Raw genomic sequence first — 20,000 nt, 5'->3', positions numbered from 1 at the left:
TTCACTCAGAACATGCCGTGCCTCTCTTATAGAATCGTGGCAGCAGTAAGTCGGAATATTTTTGGATACTAACCTCGAGAGAGAGAGAGCAACTGCCACTTGTAATAGCAAGCGTCATTTGTCTGAGACCTTTCGGGTGATGCAGCACATACAGGATAAAAATACGATTTGTGTTTGATGTGATTTTACGTTAATGATGCGGTTTTGCTGTGAGAGGGAGAGATAGAAATCGATATTATCGATAATGAGATGAAATGCGATTTGCTTGTCGTTTGCGATGGCAGTTTGCAGAACTTAAATTGTCTGCGAAGTGGGAAGAAAAAGATGTGATGCAATTTGCGTGTGATATGTCAATTTACAGGATAACACGTCGTGATAACGTTGTGATGCTAGCGTTGTGATGCTATCGTTGTGATGCTAGCGTTGTCTGCACCTACGATCGATGAAAGAAAACCTTCAGGAAAATCTTATTCTAGTTCTCGTTAAACGCAAAATTTGCGATTAAAAAAAACAAACACGATATCTCCGGGAATATTACGAGCTAAAATGAAAAAGCTGAAACTTGCTAGATATCGCGGTCGCTTACGCTGCTCCGGAAGTAATAGAATTCTAGAGACTCCGAAACATTTTGCAGAAATCCGCGAAAAAACGTGCATCACGTGCAACATGTTGACAAATTTACCTCGTTTATTCCGACTTGCATTTTAATAGATGATGATGATGATGATGATGATAGAAAATTTGCACATTTCTTGCAGCGATTTCACACTGATATACGATAAAAGGGAGGGCTGGAACGGCAGGGCAAGATTCGAGAGTACATTAGCAGTAGAACGGTGTATATAGAAATGTCAATCGGTAGCTTAGGCGTGGTAATGTGTGAACATTCCAGCGAATGGCGGTCGGACCTAAGCCAGATAAACATTTGTGGAAAAAACACATGTGTTCCCATACAGCCGGCGTCAGTTGATAGAGAAAAGAGGAGGAGAGGGGGAGAGGGGAGAGGGCCGGAGAGGCGGAGAGAGGGGGAGAAAAGAGGAGAGAGAGCAGACAGCTCAGATAGAGAGATAGAGTAAAGAGAAAAGAGATTAAGATTGAGAGAGAGAGAGCCAAATAGATAGATAGATAATAGATTAGTATAGATAAAAAGAATAAGATAGATAGATCACTGATATAGATTGTAGATAGATAGAAAGATAGATAGATAGATAGATAGGACCAGATAGATAGATCAGATAGATAGCATAGATAGATAGATAGATAGATAGATAGATAGATAGATAGATAGATAGATAGACAGATAGCCGATAGGATAGTTAGGTTAGATAGATAGACAGATAGCCGATAGGATAGTTAGGATAGATAGATAGATAGATAGATAGATAGATAGATAGATAGATAGATATTGATAGATAGATAGATAGATATGATAGATAGATAGATATAGATATATATATATATAGATAGAGATAGAAGAAAGAAGAGAGAGAGAGAGAGAGTGAGAGGAGAAAGAGAGATAGAGAGAGAGACTTCAAACGTAGGTGGTGAGACAAAAAGCTTGTGTGCCATCAAATCTTATTTTGTGACTTTGTCTGTTATACATGTTTATATCCATGCGGTGTGTGAGTGTGAGTGTGTGTGTGTGTGTGTGTGTGCGCGCGCGTGTGCGTGTGTGTGTGCGCGAGCGCGCGCCTGCGTCCGTGTGTGCGTAAACAATATCACATCATGTGTATGACGTCGGCCATGTTGTTGTTGTGTTGTGACGTCACAGATCGACCGCCAGCGTTCCGACCTCAGCATGCAGCTGGTAGAGATGAACGACCGCCTCGACGAATCTGACACCAGCAACTTCGCCCAGGTGACGCCACCGTCGCTCGACGGTCGGCATGGCAACTGCCATGCCGACCGTTCGGTGCCATGTTTGAGTGCTTCTGAGTAGTTCTATTGTTTGTTATGTAGATTGATGTGCAGCGAAGCGAGCTTCTGATGCTGTACAACAACGCACAGCACGATCTCATATCGATAGAGGATACGCACGAGTCGCAGGTAGGGGGCGTGACGGACGCACGAACTCACACAAACCGGCTCTGGCTGCTGCTGCTGCTGCTGCCGCCGCGCGGTGACGCCACCGTCGAGATGCGTCACTGACGACGCGCTGGCGGCAGCGATCCCGTGATGCACGGCGCGCGAGCGGCAGCTCCAGAGCTGGATCGAGACGGAAGTAGAATCCTGAGAAAAATGGCGGTTCCGCTGACTTCCGGGAACGCGTTTGGCGTGTGGTTGATTGAGTTTTTATTTTTTTGGACGTACAATTTCGTGGTTGAGATTTCACCCCGTATATGTGAATATATAGACAGACTTGCTACCAAACCCTTGCCATTACCTAGCATGCAACACGACATTACTAACTGCGCCCCACGATGCATGATCAATAATTGTTATATCCATATAGATATCCTATGACACACTATATATATATATATACATTTATATATATATATATATAATGTGTTTACGTGATAACAAGAGTATATGATAATAATAATTATTATTTTACTATTGTTATTTACTCACGACGATATCTGTGATTAGATCTATGGTTTTGCTAACTTAAAAAAAAAATTGCATGAGCGAGAAAAGTTAGAGATGAAAGCTTTGCATTTCTATGACGGCATAGAGCGTTAATGTTAGCACTGCAATCAGAACTGCTTCATATATGGCTACTATATCGCTACTGGATACACGGTAACTTGCTTTCGCTATCACCAACAGCACGCGTTGGGCGCCATCTATAGTTTTGCATAAAATAATGTTCTGCCGCGAGATGGCAGCATCGTCTCACATTACGTCATTCGTTAACCCGAGCACTAAAACATGTGACCATGACGTCATCTATATAATCGTCACTTGGCTGTAACGTAAATAATGTTCACATGCAAAATTTATGACTTATTGACATGTCAAGGTAGAGTATAACTTTCGACACCAACTGCTACATGTTTATTACTTAGAGTTATGTTTAGGGTTGGGGTTAGGGTTAGAGTTGTGGTTAGAGTTATGGTTATGGTTAGGGTAAGGGTTGGGTTAGGGTTAGAGTTAAGGTTAGGGTTAGGGTTAGGGTTAGTGGTAGGGTTAGGGTTAGAGTTAAGGTTAGGGTTAGGGTTAGGGTTTGGGTTAGGATCAGGGTTAGAGTTAGTGTTAGAGTCAGGGTTAGGGTTATAGTTCGGGATAAGCTTAAGGGTTGTGTTAAGTTTAGGCTTAGGGTTAGGCCGGGTTAGAGTAGGGTTAGGGTAAAGGAAGTGTTATGATTAGAGTAATGATTAGGATTATGATTAAACTCAGGGTAAGGTTAGGAACCAAGAGATAACGAAATCATTTCGATTTTGTTTTTAATATCAAGTAAACTATAATAAAAGATCGAATATTCAGTGTAGCGGTGTGCAGTCGAAAGCTATATACTACGCGCCATGTTATACTAAGCGCTAACAAGCAGTCATTTGTTCCACAACTTATCCGCCATACTATCTTTACTGCTTCACCTATAATATATATGCTATAATATATAACTTATACATAATATATACGTACAATCGTAACCGACAGTAAATCATTAACTGAGCTAGCCGTAAGGCACACACAGATCTGTCTACCTAACTACTGACATGTTAACAGAAAGGCAACGGTGCGGGGGTAAATCTGTCCCTTATATACACACGGGAAGGGAGGACCCGTTAATAGAAGTGTCATAAATATTTAAGACTGTCATCAGTCTAAAATGTCAGAACTTTATGTCGTACACTTTTTTTTCATATAAAAGTAAATTTGTCGTGCGACATTTGCTGTGACATTTAGATTTGTGACAGTCGTAACTATGTATGAAGTTTCTGATAGCGATTGGACTCATGCCGGAATTCGAAAATTTACTCAACGAAAATTGTCCAAACTCGATGGGAAGTAGTTTCAGGTGCAATATCGCATTGATCCGTCACTCGTTTGTTCGTGCGTTCGTCATTCTCCCTACAGATGCTCATGTCTACAACAACATGTCTACAGTCAAACCTATGTTAGCGGTCACCCTTGTAGAACGGTCACTTTTGTATAACGGCCACTCGTCGGTGAAAGACACTTTTGTGGTTTCCAATGGGTAGTAATTGTACAGAGACCTCTACAGAGAATTGACAGAACAATTGTCCGCCCCTTATAGAACGGTCATTAAAGTACACCCATTGTAGTTTTTCTTCGAGTGGCAGTTTTTACAGAGATGTCATATCCCCCCGTAGAATGGATATATTTCTATAATGGCCACTTTTGGTGATTCCCTGTGACCTCACTGTAAATGACCGCTGTGTACAGGTTTGACTGCGTGTACATGTTCTATCATCATCTCTATTCAGAGTCGAAACTTCTGCTGCTATATGTGGCAGGCGGATGAATAGATCTCTCTATCCATAGATCTATGTTCTATAGATCTATCTATGATGTATATATATATATATATATATATATATATATATCATAGATAGATCTGTCTACCCATAAATCTATCTATGATAGCGATATGATGTATATATATATATATATATATATATATATATATATATATTTATGTTGAGAGAGTGCTGTGCGGATCTTGTGCACTCGGTTGCTATCGTGAATCTTGCTACGCTGCTATCGTGTGTCTGTGGAGGGCTGTACGAGCCTGGATGATGGCAATTAGCGTTAGAGCGTGCGTGTGTTTGTGACGTGTGTTGGGGGCTTTGTCAATGCTCCAGCGAAGCTAGATATTCGGGATTATAGATATTTTGCGGGAACGCAGAAAGCTGTGTCGAATTGACATAGTCGCCTCGCATGATTGACAGGCAGCGCTAGCTAATCGCTGCTGCGATAAGACGTTCTAGAAACAATGCTTAGCCGTGAAGTCCTACGTACACAGTCGACAGGTGGACAAGAAGATGATCAAGACAGCCATCTTGGATATCGTTACTGGATCACCCAGTTTACACGTGTTTAACACGTGCGCCGAAATTGCAACATTGCAAGCACTTCGTTGCTAAGCATTGTTTTTAGATCGTTTTATGGCATCTTGATTGGTCAGAGCTGTCTCCATATCAGGCGAGTAGTTCCAACCATCCCACTCACGTCGCACGATTTGTTATGTCACATCGTGTCGTGTTAATGCCACAGCGTGATATGATACGACACGTGTGACGTAATACGACATTTTATACTGTCCGCGCGTGCCTGTCGTCATGGCAACAGACGCCATTGCGATGCTTCTTCGTGCATATAGTATTGCATCGTTTCCGCTCGCGTGCTACATATAAGGAAGTGGTGACAGGGTGTGTTTTATACGGTGCTACATCGTACAATCTTCACTTGCAGTGTTCGAGTTCTGTGCTTGGCTAGTTACAGTAGTTACTTAATTACATTGGTTAGTTACTTGCTTGATAAGTTAAGCTAGTTTGAATCGAGGTGGCAGTGATGGACTGAATGTATCAAATATAGCTGATCTAATGTTATAGTAAGCTTATGATGATAATGTTAGCTCAATTGTTACTCAGAAGTTGCAAATGTCAGAAGTTCTATTATCCCACTTTAGTTTGTCATCCCCACCTTGAATGACCTTCTTTTACGTAGAGACGTAACTTGATCCATAGATGATTTTATTTTCTTTAATTACATTAATTAGTTTAGTTCGGATTGCATTTCTCCCCCCCCCCCACTGAACCGTGTGTCAGTGTGAGTCGTGTATCTGTGTGCACTCTCCCGTGTGCGTGCTTTCCCCTGCCCGCTACAGACCGACACCCGACTCGTCTGCTGTTTTATCTCACGCTAGAAGCGTTGAAACCATAGCAATGTCACACATGTGATTGCTCGTATTGTGGTGGGTTTCTTCGCGCTTCAACCGTGATAATTCTGTAAAGTATAAGCGTTATGGAAACGTGAGAAATTCGGCTAGATTTCACCACGCTTGAAGCAGCGATCACGTTGAGACAAATACGAAAGAAAAAAAAAACTTAATCTATTGAAAGCAGTAACTGTTCTCGCGGTTGAAGCGGGGAAAACAAACTAGTTCATTTCGGCACGCTTATAGCGCGAGATAAATCACACGAGTCACGGATGAGCGTTGTCTCGCTGTCACGACGGAGGTCGTGACGTCATGACAAAAAATCGTGACGTCACGACGGAAGTCATTCCGGAAGTCGTGGCGGAAGTCACACCGGAAGCTGTGACGGAAGTCACGCCGGAATGGCGTGACGGAAGTCGTCATCCGCTCCTTCCTCCGCGCCACGCCACGCAGGTCGAGATGAACAGGAAGAGAGATGGAGAGCTGGGAAAACTTCGCAAGCTGCTGGAGGATATCCACGTGGAGAACGAGGAATCTTCCTCCAGCCTGCGTAAGAAGCACCAGGACATGATGGTGGAGATGAACGAGCAGATGGAGCAGATGCAGAAGCAGAAGAACAAGTGAGTGCATGGTACTGTGGCCCCTCCCGTAGAAATATACCTCCCCTTAAAACAGTTGTAGAAGCAGAAGAACAAGTGAGTGATTGGTATTGTGACCCCCCGTAGAAATCTGTCTCCCCCTTAAAACAGCTGCAGAAGCAGAAGAACAAGTGAGTGCATGGTATTGTGGCCCCTCGTAGAAATATACCTCCCCTTAAAACAGTTGTGGAAGCAGAAGAATGTACCGACGGCTAGCGCTGCTGAGGCAATAACGAACTTTAAGGGTAGAGCAGGAAGTAGACCTAGAGACAGTCAAAGAATGAAGAAGGAGACGTTAACTCGTCTGTACTTTAACCTTCAATAGCGCCCATTGTGCTCTACTTACCCCGTACAATTTTAGTCTAAGTAGGCTTACTTCAACTCTTTTTGTGTATTTATTTAATATTTAACTGTTCTATTGCTGTGAGACGGCCATGTGGAAGATAGGTCCGCGCCATTTTGTTGTGTCTGTGCCTAACATGTTTTACTGTCGTTAAATAATGTTTTTACTTACTTACTAACCTTGCACCTTGCTGGCACGCAGGCTCGAACGCGAGAAGGCAAAGAGCAACCAGGAACTGTTCGAGTCCCAAGGTACCATCGAGATCTTGGAAAAGGACAGGGTACGTATATCGAACTATAATTGGTCGTCCAGCAAATAACAATCGATGGCAAAAACAACATCGAATTCAATTTCTTTTTATGATGTCGTCGTCATCATCATCATCATCAACATCATAATTAATACTGAAATTATTAACGATATGATGATGGTCATGATGATGATGATGACTATTTTAATTTTTGATCTTATAATTTGATTATTACTATTATCATTATTACTAATATCATCATTACTATCCTTTATAATAATATTTTTATTTGTTGTTCGCGTAGCTGGCTCAAGACAAGGCCTACGAGAAGCTAGCTAGCGATGTAGACAGCTTCCAGTCGCGCATGGACGACATGAACAGGCAGCTCACCGAGTCGAATACTGCGCGAAGCCGTCAACAGATGGAGCTGACCGAGGCTCAGGACAAGGTGCGCGAGATGCAGCGCTCCCACGACATGTTGAACCAGGCCCGCAACGACCTGCAGAGGCAACTGGATGAGGCCACCCGCAACCTGTCCGACGAGTCAAAGGTAGGCGCCGCCGGTCAGGGTAGCCGGGGTGAAGGGGTGAGGATGAACAGGGTATGGGTCAACGAGGGTAGATGTGGGTGATAAGGGACAGGGTAAGTGTCACAGCGGGTTATGGTAAGCTGGGGCCGAAGGTTAGGTTAGGTGAGGGAGGGCGGCGAGTGTAAGGGAATTTACTACCGGGTATGGTTTGGTGGGGGGTAATGAAGTCGAAGGTAGGTGGGGTGAGAAGGAAAAGGAAATGGGCTACAGGTCAAATATTCATTTATCGTGCTTGTCCACACCTGTGCATCTCTACTGCTACATCTACATATCTTCATCTCTTCATCTATGCTTCCGACAGGCTAAGCGTACTGCCGTAGAGCAGCTGCATATCGTGGAGATCGAGCTCGACTCGGTTCGCATCCAGATGGAAGAGGAAGTGCAGACGCGCGTCGAGATCGAACGCAGGATCACGAAGCTCACCGAGGAAGTGCACTCATGGAAGTCCCGCTACGAGTCTGAGGTGACGGCCCGCTCTGACGAGGTAGAGGAGTACAGGTACGTGTATGTGGGAGGGAAGGAGCGAGGAGAGGGGGAAGGGGAGAGGGAGAGGGGAGTGGGGGAGAAGGGTAGAGGAAGAGAGGGGAAGAAAAAGAGAAAGAGAGAGATGTTGACAGAGATAGAGAAAGAGACAGAGAGATGGAGAGAGAGAGAGAAGGAGAGAGAGAGAGAGAGAGAGAGAGAAAGAGAAAGGAAGAGATCGCGAGTGAAAGGAGATAGATAATTAATATCTTCTCACCTAAAAGCCATATCCGTACTTGAATGCGCTATTGTTTCTTCCCCTACAGGCGTAAGATGAAGGCCCCGCAGGCTGACTTTGAGCATCAGATCGAGGCTATGTCGGTACTTAAATGCTCTCTTGTTTTCTCCCTGTACAGGCGTAAGATGCAGGCTCTGCAGGCTGACTTTGAGCACCAGATCGAAGTCATGCAGGCCAAGCTGTCCAGCGTCGAGAAGGTTAAGAACCGCGTGCAGAGCGAACTGCAGATCACCATCACCGAGTTGGACCAGGTGAGAGATACACGTACGCGTGTACACGCACGCACGCACACGTACACGCACGTACACGCACGCACGCACGCACACATACACAAACAACTACACAAACAAGCACGCACACCTACACACGCAGAGGCACACACACACACACACACACACACACATACACACACACACACACACACACACACACACCACACACACACACACACACACACACACACACACACACACACACACACACACACACGCACACACACACCGATTTGGACTGGGCAAGACCCTCACCCACGTTCTCAAGCCTATTATATTTACGCTAGTACGCATCGACGCGCGTGGAAGTCTACGCCGTGAAGAAATGAAGAGAGTGGTCGACAGTCTAAAAAGCAACGAAAAATAAACTGAAATAAAGTCCAATAACGGTATGAATTACCGACGAATTAATTTAGCAGCAATGCAAGTGCGAATAAATCTCTTCTCAATTGTTTTTTAAATCACCAAATATTTATTATATTATATATATATCACTAAATTTTAGATTACGTACGAAACTATCCCATAGAAATTATTTATTGATTTTGTCATTTGCCTAATTAATTAATTTTAATCTCGCTTACGAAAATCACTCGATAAATCGCACAATCAACGAATTTTCTCCTTACTTATCTAATGAATCGGAATCCGACGTCTTCTCATATCGATGTAATTACCTAATTATCTAAATAAATTAACATCTAATAAATCAACGCCCCCTACCGGATTCCTCCCCACATCTCCCGATCGCGCACGCCATCTCTCGGCAATCTCGAGACTTACTCTCTGCTGGTCTCCCTGCGACCTTCAGGCCAACAGCACGATCGTCATCCTGGAGAGCAAGTGCGACTCGCTCGAGATTCAGGTTGGAGACTTGATGCGCAAGAACGAAGAGCTTGCAGCAGAGGCGGAGAACGCGAGGAGGGAGATGCAGAGATGGCAGCAGGACGCCCTTCGCTACAAGGAGCAGGTGACAAAGCTGGAGGATGCCAACAACGCCCTCAAGAACGACAACAAGAAACTCCAGAGTGAGTGTCAAGCTGCCTGTCTTGCTGTCTCTGTTTTGTCTGCTTCTTCTTCTTCTTCTTCTTCTTCTTTTTCGTCTTCTTTATCATCATATTCTTCTTCTTTTTATTCTTCTTCTGCTTCTTCTATTTCTTGTCTGCTTTCTTCTTCTTCTTCTTCTTCTTCTTCTCTTCCTCCTCCTTCTTCTTCTTCTTTACTTGTAATCACCTCTCTATCTCACCTGCAATTACCACTTTCTCTTTCCCTGTCGCAGGTGAGCTTCACGACGCCAGGGAGAAGCTGAGCGCTGCCAACAAGCACGTCCAGGACCTCGAGATGCACATCAGTCGCCTCGAACAAGAGAACAGCGAGCTGAGCGCCGCCCTGCGGGAGGAGGAGAGCCTCCGCAAGCAGGAGGAAGTTAAGGTGAAGAATCTGACGATCGAGATGACGACCATGAGGTCCGACTACGAGAAGAGGATCGCTATCCTCACCGAAGAGCTCGAGGTCGTCCGTAAGGAGAAGCTAGGTCGTACATCTACCTCCTCCTCCTCCTCCCTCCTCCTCCTCCTGCCTCCTTCTCCTCCTCCTCCTTCTCCTCCTCCCCCACCTCCTCCTCACCTTTACCCTCCTCCTCCCTTCCTGCCTGCGTTCCTCGCTCCCACTCCACCACCAACTCTTCTCGTACTGCTCGTCACGCACCCTCCATTCTCCGCCTGCTCCACGCGCCCGACCGAAGTCCTCCCTCCTCCGCCTCCTCCTCCTCCTCCTCTCTACCTCTTTTCTCTCTAAACGAAAAGAGTATCGCTGCCATCACCAAAGAACTGAAGCGAAGAACTGAAGGTCGTGCGGTAAGAGAAGCTTCTAGATACTCTCTCGCTTTCCCTCCCTCTCTCTCTCTTATTCTCTGTCTACATTCTCTCTTCCTCGCGCTCTCTCCCCCCTCTCTCTCTCTCTTTCTTCCACTCATATCTCTCTTCTCCCTCCTTCTCCTTTAACTTCTTCTCCTCTTCTTCTTATTCTCTGCTTCCTCTGTCCGTCTCATTCTCTCTCCCTCGTTGTTATGTCTTTCTCTAACTTTCTCCCACATACAACCAGAAAGAGAGAGTGAACCTTTCTCCCTCTCCTATTTCTCTATCGTTCTTGTTAGGAGCGGAAACTCGGCGAATAGCGAATATCGAATATAAAATTCCAATCCTCTCTAACACGAAAATCTAATTTTCATCGAGAGGAAAACCCGGTTCATGCATGCTGCGACAAAGTCACCAACACAACGCACGTAAGCTTACGTTCACTCAAATATCGCTTTCTCTCCCACGACTCAGCCAACGCTCATCCAACCTACACCGTGACGTCAACGTTTGCGTTTCGTAAATGAAAACCCGCATGAGCATTTTTCGCGGTTAAAGAACATGATCAAAGTTGTGTGAAGAAAATCTAAGAAGATACGCGAGAGTCTTGTGTCGAAGTGGAGAGAGAGTGCTGGAGGGTTAGGGTCGCAGTGAATTACAGCCAGTTGCTTCCAGTTGAGTCGGCTCGAAAGCCCGACATATTAAGCTCCCCTTTACAACTATACACACACAACTCCACTCCACGTACATATACCCGACATCCCCCCGACATAAGCTCCGTTAAGTCTTCTACGTCCGCCTTAGCACGCTTTATATGCCTTTGAGTTCTGTCCGAATTTCTGAATGTCCCCAAGCATCAAGCATACGCGTTTTGTTATTTCTATTTGCAACGAGCTATAATTTTTATATCGAAAGCAAAGTAATAGTAGAATTATAATTTTAAAAAACATGTCTGTTTGCGCCCTCCATCTATATTATCTCTTTCCGCTGCAAGACTGAAATTTAGGATTTGGAACTTGATCATGCGCATGAATAACAAATAAATAAAGGAATAAATAAATAAACAAACAAACGCATAAACAAATTAACAAATTGAACAAATTAACAAATTCACAGCATCCTTCGTCTTACTGTGTTAATTGTTACTCAACCGTAAAGATTAAAAACGTACAGCTTGTACGTTTCCAATCTTTACGGTTGAGTAACAATTAACACGGTTAGAGCTATTAGTCTACCAACCGAATGAACTTATTTAATGAGTTATCGTTTATCCTCTATCCCCGCAGCAAGCAGGCCGAGATGGAGATCCAGAACCTGATCGTGCGCCTCAACGAGGCCGAAGCCAAGCTGAAGAGCGAGGTGGCTCGCCTCAAGAAGAAGTACCAGATGGAGATCTCAGAGCTGGAGATGGCGCTCGAAAGTGCCAACGGCGCACGCGCAGAAGCCGAGAGAAAGGCCAAGGCGTTCGCCGCCCAGCTCAAGGTTAGTGTTTAAGGTCGTTCTAAACATGCGTATTTTTTTATTTCTTCATTGTTTAACCTTCACATAATTACAACGATGACTAACTGAAATGGGATAATGCCACAATTTCTCATTATATTCACCCCTGATACAACTTGCAAGTCAGTGTATGGTTTAATGCAGTAAAGAATAGAGTTTGATAAATGTACGCATCGGTAGAGCTGGGGTTACCCTCATAAGGATTAGTTTTCAAAGTCCAATAGACTATTATTGAAGACAAAGAAGTTGATCGAATAGAAGTTTATCAACTATGCGGATCGCATGAGAAAAAACTTTAACGTTTGCAGCGAGAATGGAAATGTGTAGATGGTCTAACTAACTAAATAATAAAAAACTAATATATATATATATATATAAATATATAAGTTTCATTATTGTTACCGCGACAGCAGGCGTCTATTTTTTGCTTCTGTACTAAACTGGTGGCCATCTTTGTTTTGTAACAAGAACGCATTTTTGTTTCTGTTCGCGACAAGCGTAAATTTTAGTTTGTAGTCCAGGCGTCCATCCACGTTTCTGCGTGTAGCAAGCAAGCATCATTCAGAACTCCTGTCGTATGTAATTGATAATGGCTAATGTAGGCCTATTTGCTCATGAGAATTAGCTGAGAACTTTGCTAATGAGAATGAATCGATTAGACATTTCGCACAAACAAGACAGTAAATGTCGATTGCAACCGAGACAAACAACGTGCTGCGTGCTATTCCGCGATTTTGTTTTTGCACACACGCACTAAGAGCATTACGTAAAAGCGATTTTGTTTTTTTCGTTTTGTTAATCGATGCCTCCGCAATGGCAGTAGTCGTTACAAGGTTTTAGCTGAGAACTTTGCTGTAGACGTTAGCAAATTCTCCGCGGAAAAACCTCCTAAGCCATGTTTGCATGGCCACTTCTATTGGGGTCACCTTGCCATTATAGAACTTTTTCCTGAGGTTATTTTGCAATTAAAACTTTTTACTGCGGCCATTTACTCTATTAAGACCTTTAATAGAGCCATGTTTCTATTGAGGCTTTCTACAGAGGCAATGTTTCCAGTAGGACTTTCTACTAAGGAGAGACATTGAGACTTTCTAGCGAAGCGAAATTTTATTTTGAGATTTTTATCAGAGCCATAAATTCCACTGAGATGTTCTACTTAAGCCATGTTTCAATTAAGAATTTTTCACTGACGCCATATTTCTACACAAACTTCCCCCGATGTTTGTGGGTTTTTGCAAGACTTGCAGTGCCTGTACGATGAGAGCCAGCACCAGCTATTTCTGAAATTTAAATCCACTCAAACTTTCCACTGACGTCATGTTTCTACTGTCCCACTGACGCCATGTTGTTGTCTGTGTTGCAGGACTTGCAGAGCTTGTACGATGAGAGCCAGCACCAGCTGCAGGCTACCATCGACCAGCTGAACGTCACCGCAAGGCGCGCACAGTCGCTGCAGACTGAGCTTGATGACGTCAGGACCAGCTTCGAACATGTAAGTTAATATAACGACAGGTGAGACGTGGTCAGGACGTAGAATAGCAGGTGAAAACTTAGAATGCCAGGTTAAATGATAAATGAGTAGATAAAAACATGGAATACCAGGTTAGAACATAAAATACCAGGTGAGAAATATAGAATACCAGGTGTGAATATAGATTACTGGGTGTGAACACAGAATCCCAGGTCAAAATATAGAATCCCAGGTCAAAATATAGAATCCCAGGTAAAAATATAGAATACGAGGTAAAAATATAGAATACGAGGAAAAAATATAGAATACCAGGTAAAGCAATAGAATACCAGCTGAGAACATCAAATATCATGTGTGAGCATAGAATACTAGGTGTATACATATAATCTATGTACGCATACCAGCTCAGAACAACATAGAATACCAGGTGGAAACAGAGAATTTCATGTTAGTCTCTGATTACGTCATTCGTGACTCGTGACGTGACTCGTGACGTATTTTTCAGGCTGTCCGTGCTAAGAAGACCCTCGAGATTGAACTGCAGGATTCGCACTCGCGCGTCGAGGAGCTGACGTCACAGTTCAACGGAGTGCTAGCCGTCAAGTCCAAGCTCGAGAACGATCTCTCCATCGCCCAGAGCGAGGTGAAAGTCGCGCACGCACGCCCGCACGCACGCACGCACACACGCACACACGCACACGCACGCACACACGCACACGCACGCACACACGCACACGCACACACACGCGCACGCGCGCACACACACGCACGCACGCACACACACACACGCACACGCACACACACGCACGCACGCACACACACACACACACACACACACACACACACACACACACACACAGACGGCATGCAGAACAGCGCACGCACGACACACACACAATATATATTATATATATCACAATATAATAATTATAATAAAATAATAATTGCAATATATTAAACTTACCATAATATTCTCGAACTACCGCCCTCTATATACATACGACTACACTAACGCCCTCTATAACACAGCCTCGACACTAACGCCATCTATATGTCGTCCGCAGGCGACGCGGACGCCCGCGATGCTGCTAAGTCCGCCCAGCGACATCGTCGCGCAGGCCGTTGCCGACGCCCAGCGCGCATCTGAGGAGCTGTAATCGAGACGACAGAAAACCAGAAGCTGGACGCCGTACGCAGGGACGCTCGAGTGGCTGAGGTGAGCAGCGCCATCTAGCGGTGGATATATATATAGAGAGGGGGGAAGAAGAGAGTGAGAAGAGAGAGAGAGAGTGAAACCGGAGAAAAAAGAAAGGACAGGCATGAATATGGGCAGAAATGAGAAGCAAATAAAGAGCGCAGGAATGAGAAAATGAACCAAAAAGACGAATAGTTTGTGGAAAGGACGTGAGAGGGCGAGGGTAAGAAATATTAACGAGAGTAGAGCGTGTGGGGAGGAGGTAAGAGATGACCGAGGGATGGAATAAATGAGAAAGGATAAGACAGGATGATTGTTTATTCAATAACGTAGGATTAATGTCTGACGTGTTATAAAGCTCAAGTTAATACCGCGATATTACGCGAAACATGAATCACGCGATCATGACATGTATTTCCTCTCCTTCCTAGTTCTCCCCCCCCCCTTTCTCCCCCCCCTTCTCCTCTCTCTCTCTATTCTCCCACCCCCTCTCTCTCCCATTCTCTCTCTCTCTCTCTCTCTCTCTCGCCCCTCTCTCCTCTCGCCTCTCTCCCCCCCTTCTCTCTCTCTCCTCTCGCCCTCTCTCACCCTACTCCTCTCTTTCCTCTTCCTCCTCCTCTCTTATTCTATCTATCTATCTCCTTTCTCTCTCTCTCTACCCCTCTCTCTCCCTCTCTCGTCTCCTCTCTCTCCTCTCTCTGCTCTTTCTCTCCCTCTTCTCGTTTTCTTTCTCTCTCTCTCTACCCTCTCTCTCTCTCCTCTCTTCTCTCCCCTCTCTCTCCTCTCTTCTCTTTCTTCTCCCTCTCTCTTTCTACCTCTCTCTCTCGCTCGCGCTCTCCTCTTTTTCTTTCTCTTCTCACGCTCTCTCCTTTTCTACCCTCTCTCTCTCTCCCTCTCTCTCCCTCTCTCTCTCTCTCTCTTTCTTTCTCTCTCTCTCTTTTCTCGCTCTCTCTCTCTCTACTCCTCTCTCTCGCTCGCGCTCTCCTCTTCTATTTCTCTCTTTCTCGCTCTCTCTCTCTCTCTCTTCTCTCTCTCTTCTCTCTCTCTCCTTTCTCTCTCTCTAACCTATCTCTCTCTTTCTCTCCCTCTTTCTCTTTCTCTCTCTCTCTCTCTCTCTCTCTCTCTCCTCTCTCTCTCTCTCTCTACCCCTCTCTCTCTCTTCCTCCCTCTCTCTTTTTCCCTTTCTCCCACTCCCCTCTCTCTATTTTATCACAATACCACACATCACAATGCACGGAGGCGGTACTCCTGTTGATTTGGAGAATCAATGATCCCCACAGATTACGTGTAGAACATCATTGCCACAGTATTAGCTCTGTAATTGCGATAGCTCTGCTGCTGCTGCTGCTGCTGCTGCTGCTGCTGCTGCTGCTGCTGCTGCCGCTGCTGCTGCCGCCGCTGCTCTGCTGCTGCTGCGGCGAGCTGCTGGCGGCTGCTGTGCTGCGCTGCTGCTGCTGTGCTGGCCTGCTGCTGCTGCTGCTGCTGCTGCTGCTGCTGCTGCTGCTGCTGCTGCTGCTGCTGTATAGAGCATGTATACGATAGAAATATCGCGCTCTCTCGCGCCTCGCCATTAATTTCCTATACACATAGCGAATGAGCAGTGATTTCACCACCTAAATCAGCCATGCAATCGAGGAGAAATTGTGATTTATTGATGCGTTGTGTCTGGCCGCGTGCGTCTGTCCGAAACGAACGTTTGATTATTCGTCTGCAATATGTTCGGCATGTGCAGCATGCGCACAATGCGCGCGATAGTAGTCTGCCATGGTCTTCTGTCCATCTCGAGAGAGTGTCGCGATCGGTTAGATTGGCTGGAGTCGTTTACTCGCGTGGCAACGGCGAGATCGGTTAGAGCTGTCTGGCGTTCCCACGCTAATTCTGAACCTCCATTATAATACCATATTAACGAAATGTTACGAAATTACATCTTGTTAGAGTCAAACAAGATGCCTTTCTCATTTTAGTAACGTCTGCGAAAAAAACATCCTCCATAATTTTCATTTGTAAATAACTATATTTTTAGAACGAGCTGCAGAGAAAACGCGTGTGAAAATCGCAGCGTGTTAGTGTGTTTTAGAAGTAACTTTGGGCTGCGTGAAAAACCGTCGCGCAAAATCTGCAGCAATTCACAAAATTTCGCACACTTGCGGATGTTCTCTCATAAGTTTAGCGTCTTAGTTAGCTTCTTGGATACGTGCGAAGACTTAGATCCGCTCTAATTCTAATTCTATTTCTTCCCCCTTATCTATCTCCCACCCTCTGCTCTCTCTCACCCTCTTTTTTCCCCTTTTTCTCTTCTCTCCTCTTTTCTTCTCTCTCTCTCGTCTCACCCGCGACACGCTCTCTTTCGCTTCATCTCTTTCTCACACCTTCTCTCTCTCCGTCTCACTCCTCGCCCTCTCAATCTTCCTACCCCCCTCTAGTCTCCCTCTCTCTTCTGTTCGCCCCCTCTCCTGTCTCCCACACTTTTTTCTCTCTCTCTCTCCTCTCTCTCTTTCTGTCTCCCACTGTATATATAATGTAAGTTATAGTATAATAACTCCCCTCCCCCTTTCTCTCTCTCTCTAGCTCGGAGCCATGGCCGCCCGCCTGCAGGAAGTCGAAGCCAACGCAATGGTCGTCGCCAAGAGGCAGTTGAAGAAACTCGAGGACCGCGTCCGCGACGCCGAGGCCGATCTCGACGAGGAACGCAAGCGCCACATGGCGACGGACAGGCTCGTCAAGAACAGAGACAAGCGCATCAAGGAGCTGAGCATCGAGGTCGAGGAGTACAGCACCAAGGTCGTCGTGCTGCAGGAGACGGTGGAGAAGGTCACGGTGAAGATCACCACGCTGAAGCGCCAGATCGACGAGGCGGTGAGTAGCCGAACTAAAACGGAGGAGGAGATGGCGGATAGTTGCTGTTGTGTAATTATAGTCGTGAGATGTAGTTTTTGTATTGTGTTAATAACGTGATGGGTAGTTGTTGTAGTGGGTTGTCAAGGTGATGGCTGGTAGTTGTAGTGGGTTGTCAAGATGATGGCTGGTAGTTGTAGTGGGTTGTCAAGGTGATGGCTGGTAGTTGTAGTTGGTTGATAACGTGATGGCTGGTAGTTGTAGTGGTGTTGTCAAGGTGATGGCTGGTAGTTGTAGTGGGTTGTCAAGGTAATGGCTGGTAGTTGTAGTGGGTTGTCAAGGTGATGGCTGGTAGTTGTAGTGGGTTGTCAAGGTGATGGCTGGTAGTTGTAGTGGGTTGTCAAGCTGGCGGCTAGTTGTTGTTGTTGGTTGTTAAGGTGATGGCTGGTAGTTGTAGGAGTGTTGTCAAGTTGACTACTAGCTACTACCAGCGCCAGCTCGAGGAGGTCGAATCCCCCCCCCACTCTACCTCTCACTCTTACATACGTACCCCATTAATGTCCCATTCTCTTACACATTACAGGAGCAAATGATCACTCAGTCTATGAACAAGGCCCGCTACTACCAGCGCCAGGTCGAGGAAGCCGAATCCCGGGCTGATTCAGCGGAGAGCCAGGTTTCAATGATGAGGAGCAAGCACCATACCATCATCACCAGCGGTCGCAGGCCCAGTCTCGTCGTCGTAGACCAGCGCAGCTCGCAGCACACCACCCGCCGCGCGCGCGAATATTGAGACGTCGGCGCCCGTCTATAGCTTTCCTCGTACTTCCGTGTAAAATCTCGTTCCACCGCCAGGTGGCGGCGGCGGCGGCGTCCGGCATCCCCGCGGCGTCGATTTGAAGTGCGCGTGCGCGCGCGCGGACGGATGGGTGCCCGGATGTACGACGACGCCGCCATCTAGCGGAGGAGTAACGTACTGCCAACGCTCGGCGTTTTTCTGACTGTGAGCCATGGCGGAAGATAGGCGTATATTATATGAGTAAGAGAGTAGGATATAGAGAGCAGGAAAGAAAGAGAGAGAGGAGCCTAAAAGAGACTCTCTCTCTCTCTGCATGGCTGCAGTCAGGATAAACATGGGGCCCAGATCCGCAAAGAGATTTAAGTGAGAGAAGAACGCCAGAGTGTTCACACACAAAAATTCCGCTGTTCTTCCAAACCCGTGTTTACCGAAATAATATCGAAAATAGCAACCTTTACGCGAATCTTTACGTTTCGTTCGAATCCTTATGGCGTACAATATAATATATACAAAATAGAACTCTTTAAATCATCTTAAAACAGGCGTAGACAGTGGCATGTTGTTGTTAGTTTGTTTTTTGAGTCGAGAGATGACGTCACGCCTCCCAGCATTGTCTCTCCTCACACCTGACACGACTGGCTTCTAAGTAGCACCCCCCCCACACACACACACCCAACAATCACCATCAATATCAGCAGCAGCAGCAGTAGTAATCTCCACGTTGTATTTTATAGAGTCGATGTGCTTTAAGATTTCCAGAATACTTGCGTGTAAATGTCACAGCAGTATATGTATACATTGTTTTTGTGCGACCGTCGGGTCACGTGGTGGTGATTTTTATCGTCTGCCACGAAATCCGATAGTTCTACAGCCTTTCGCTTCGTGTAGCTCGGTGCTAAACATCTAATACTAGTCATAATTATAATTATAATATTCATATTAATTACAGTAACAACACCAACGGCAACAGCATCAATGACGGCAACGATGACGATGATTATATTAATAATAATAACAATATTGATGATAGCAAAATGTTTCTGTTTTATAAACATCTCGACTTTTGGTCTGACTGACGAATCACTACTGTCGTTGTATTTATTTGATTTCGTAGCTTTTTGTTGTTGTTTATCGATGATTTTAATTGACTAACTAGAAACATTTGCATTGTGTGTGCACACACGATTGGTAGCTCGTAACCTCGTTAGTAGCGCCCCACATGCGATTTACACTCGTTTCACCCCCTTCACGATGCGAAACATTCAACTTCCAAGATAGGACCAGTTGCAACCTGGCATTTCACACTCGTATGTTCGCTTCCGTATTTTTCGATACACCACAACCGTTGGCGCAGCGTATATTGCGGAGTGAGATTTAAGGGCCTGTCGATGCACTTGTGTGTATCGTATATGGACCGTATGCGAGCTAAGGGGGAGAGATGCGGTGTGAATCGTTTGTGATGCGTTGGCTTTTTTGTTGATTTTATAATAGAATTAAAGTGGCCACTTATAAAAATCTGAAAAAAAGAACTTTTACTGTTTTGATAAGATTTAAATAATCGTGTTTTCAATGTTGATGAACGAAAATACACGAAACGTTGTACCGAACGCACGGGGTCTGGTCGGATGCTTTTCTAAACACGCA

General features: G+C 45.3%; 1 protein-coding gene across 1 annotated transcript in view; it reads left to right on the top strand.

Moving 5' to 3' along the window:
• Positions 1–19,963, top strand: part of LOC106817690 (paramyosin-like) — a 30,802-nt gene extending 10,839 nt beyond the window's left edge. Inside the window, exons 3-17 of the mRNA XM_014822375.1 lie at positions 1,772–1,858; positions 6,302–6,468; positions 7,031–7,109; positions 7,384–7,629; positions 7,970–8,166; positions 8,547–8,679; positions 9,512–9,728; positions 9,980–10,219; positions 11,842–12,038; positions 13,420–13,548; positions 14,033–14,170; positions 14,592–14,660; positions 14,693–14,743; positions 17,291–17,578; positions 18,141–19,963. Of these exons, the coding sequence (XP_014677861.1) occupies positions 1,772–1,858; positions 6,302–6,468; positions 7,031–7,109; positions 7,384–7,629; positions 7,970–8,166; positions 8,547–8,679; positions 9,512–9,728; positions 9,980–10,219; positions 11,842–12,038; positions 13,420–13,548; positions 14,033–14,170; positions 14,592–14,660; positions 14,693–14,743; positions 17,291–17,578; positions 18,141–18,350 (2,448 nt within the window). The 3' untranslated portion in view covers positions 18,351–19,963. The remainder of the gene's footprint in view (positions 1–1,771; positions 1,859–6,301; positions 6,469–7,030; positions 7,110–7,383; positions 7,630–7,969; positions 8,167–8,546; positions 8,680–9,511; positions 9,729–9,979; positions 10,220–11,841; positions 12,039–13,419; positions 13,549–14,032; positions 14,171–14,591; positions 14,661–14,692; positions 14,744–17,290; positions 17,579–18,140) is intronic.
• Positions 19,964–20,000: the final 37 nt, after the last annotated feature.

The sequence above is a fragment of the Priapulus caudatus genome, unplaced genomic scaffold, assembly GCF_000485595.1.
Source record: "Priapulus caudatus unplaced genomic scaffold, Priapulus_caudatus-5.0.1 Scaffold1829, whole genome shotgun sequence".
Lineage (NCBI taxonomy): Eukaryota > Metazoa > Priapulida > Priapulimorpha > Priapulimorphida > Priapulidae > Priapulus > Priapulus caudatus.
The sequence above is the reverse complement of the archived record's forward strand: the minus strand, read 5'-3'. Positions and strand labels throughout refer to the sequence as shown.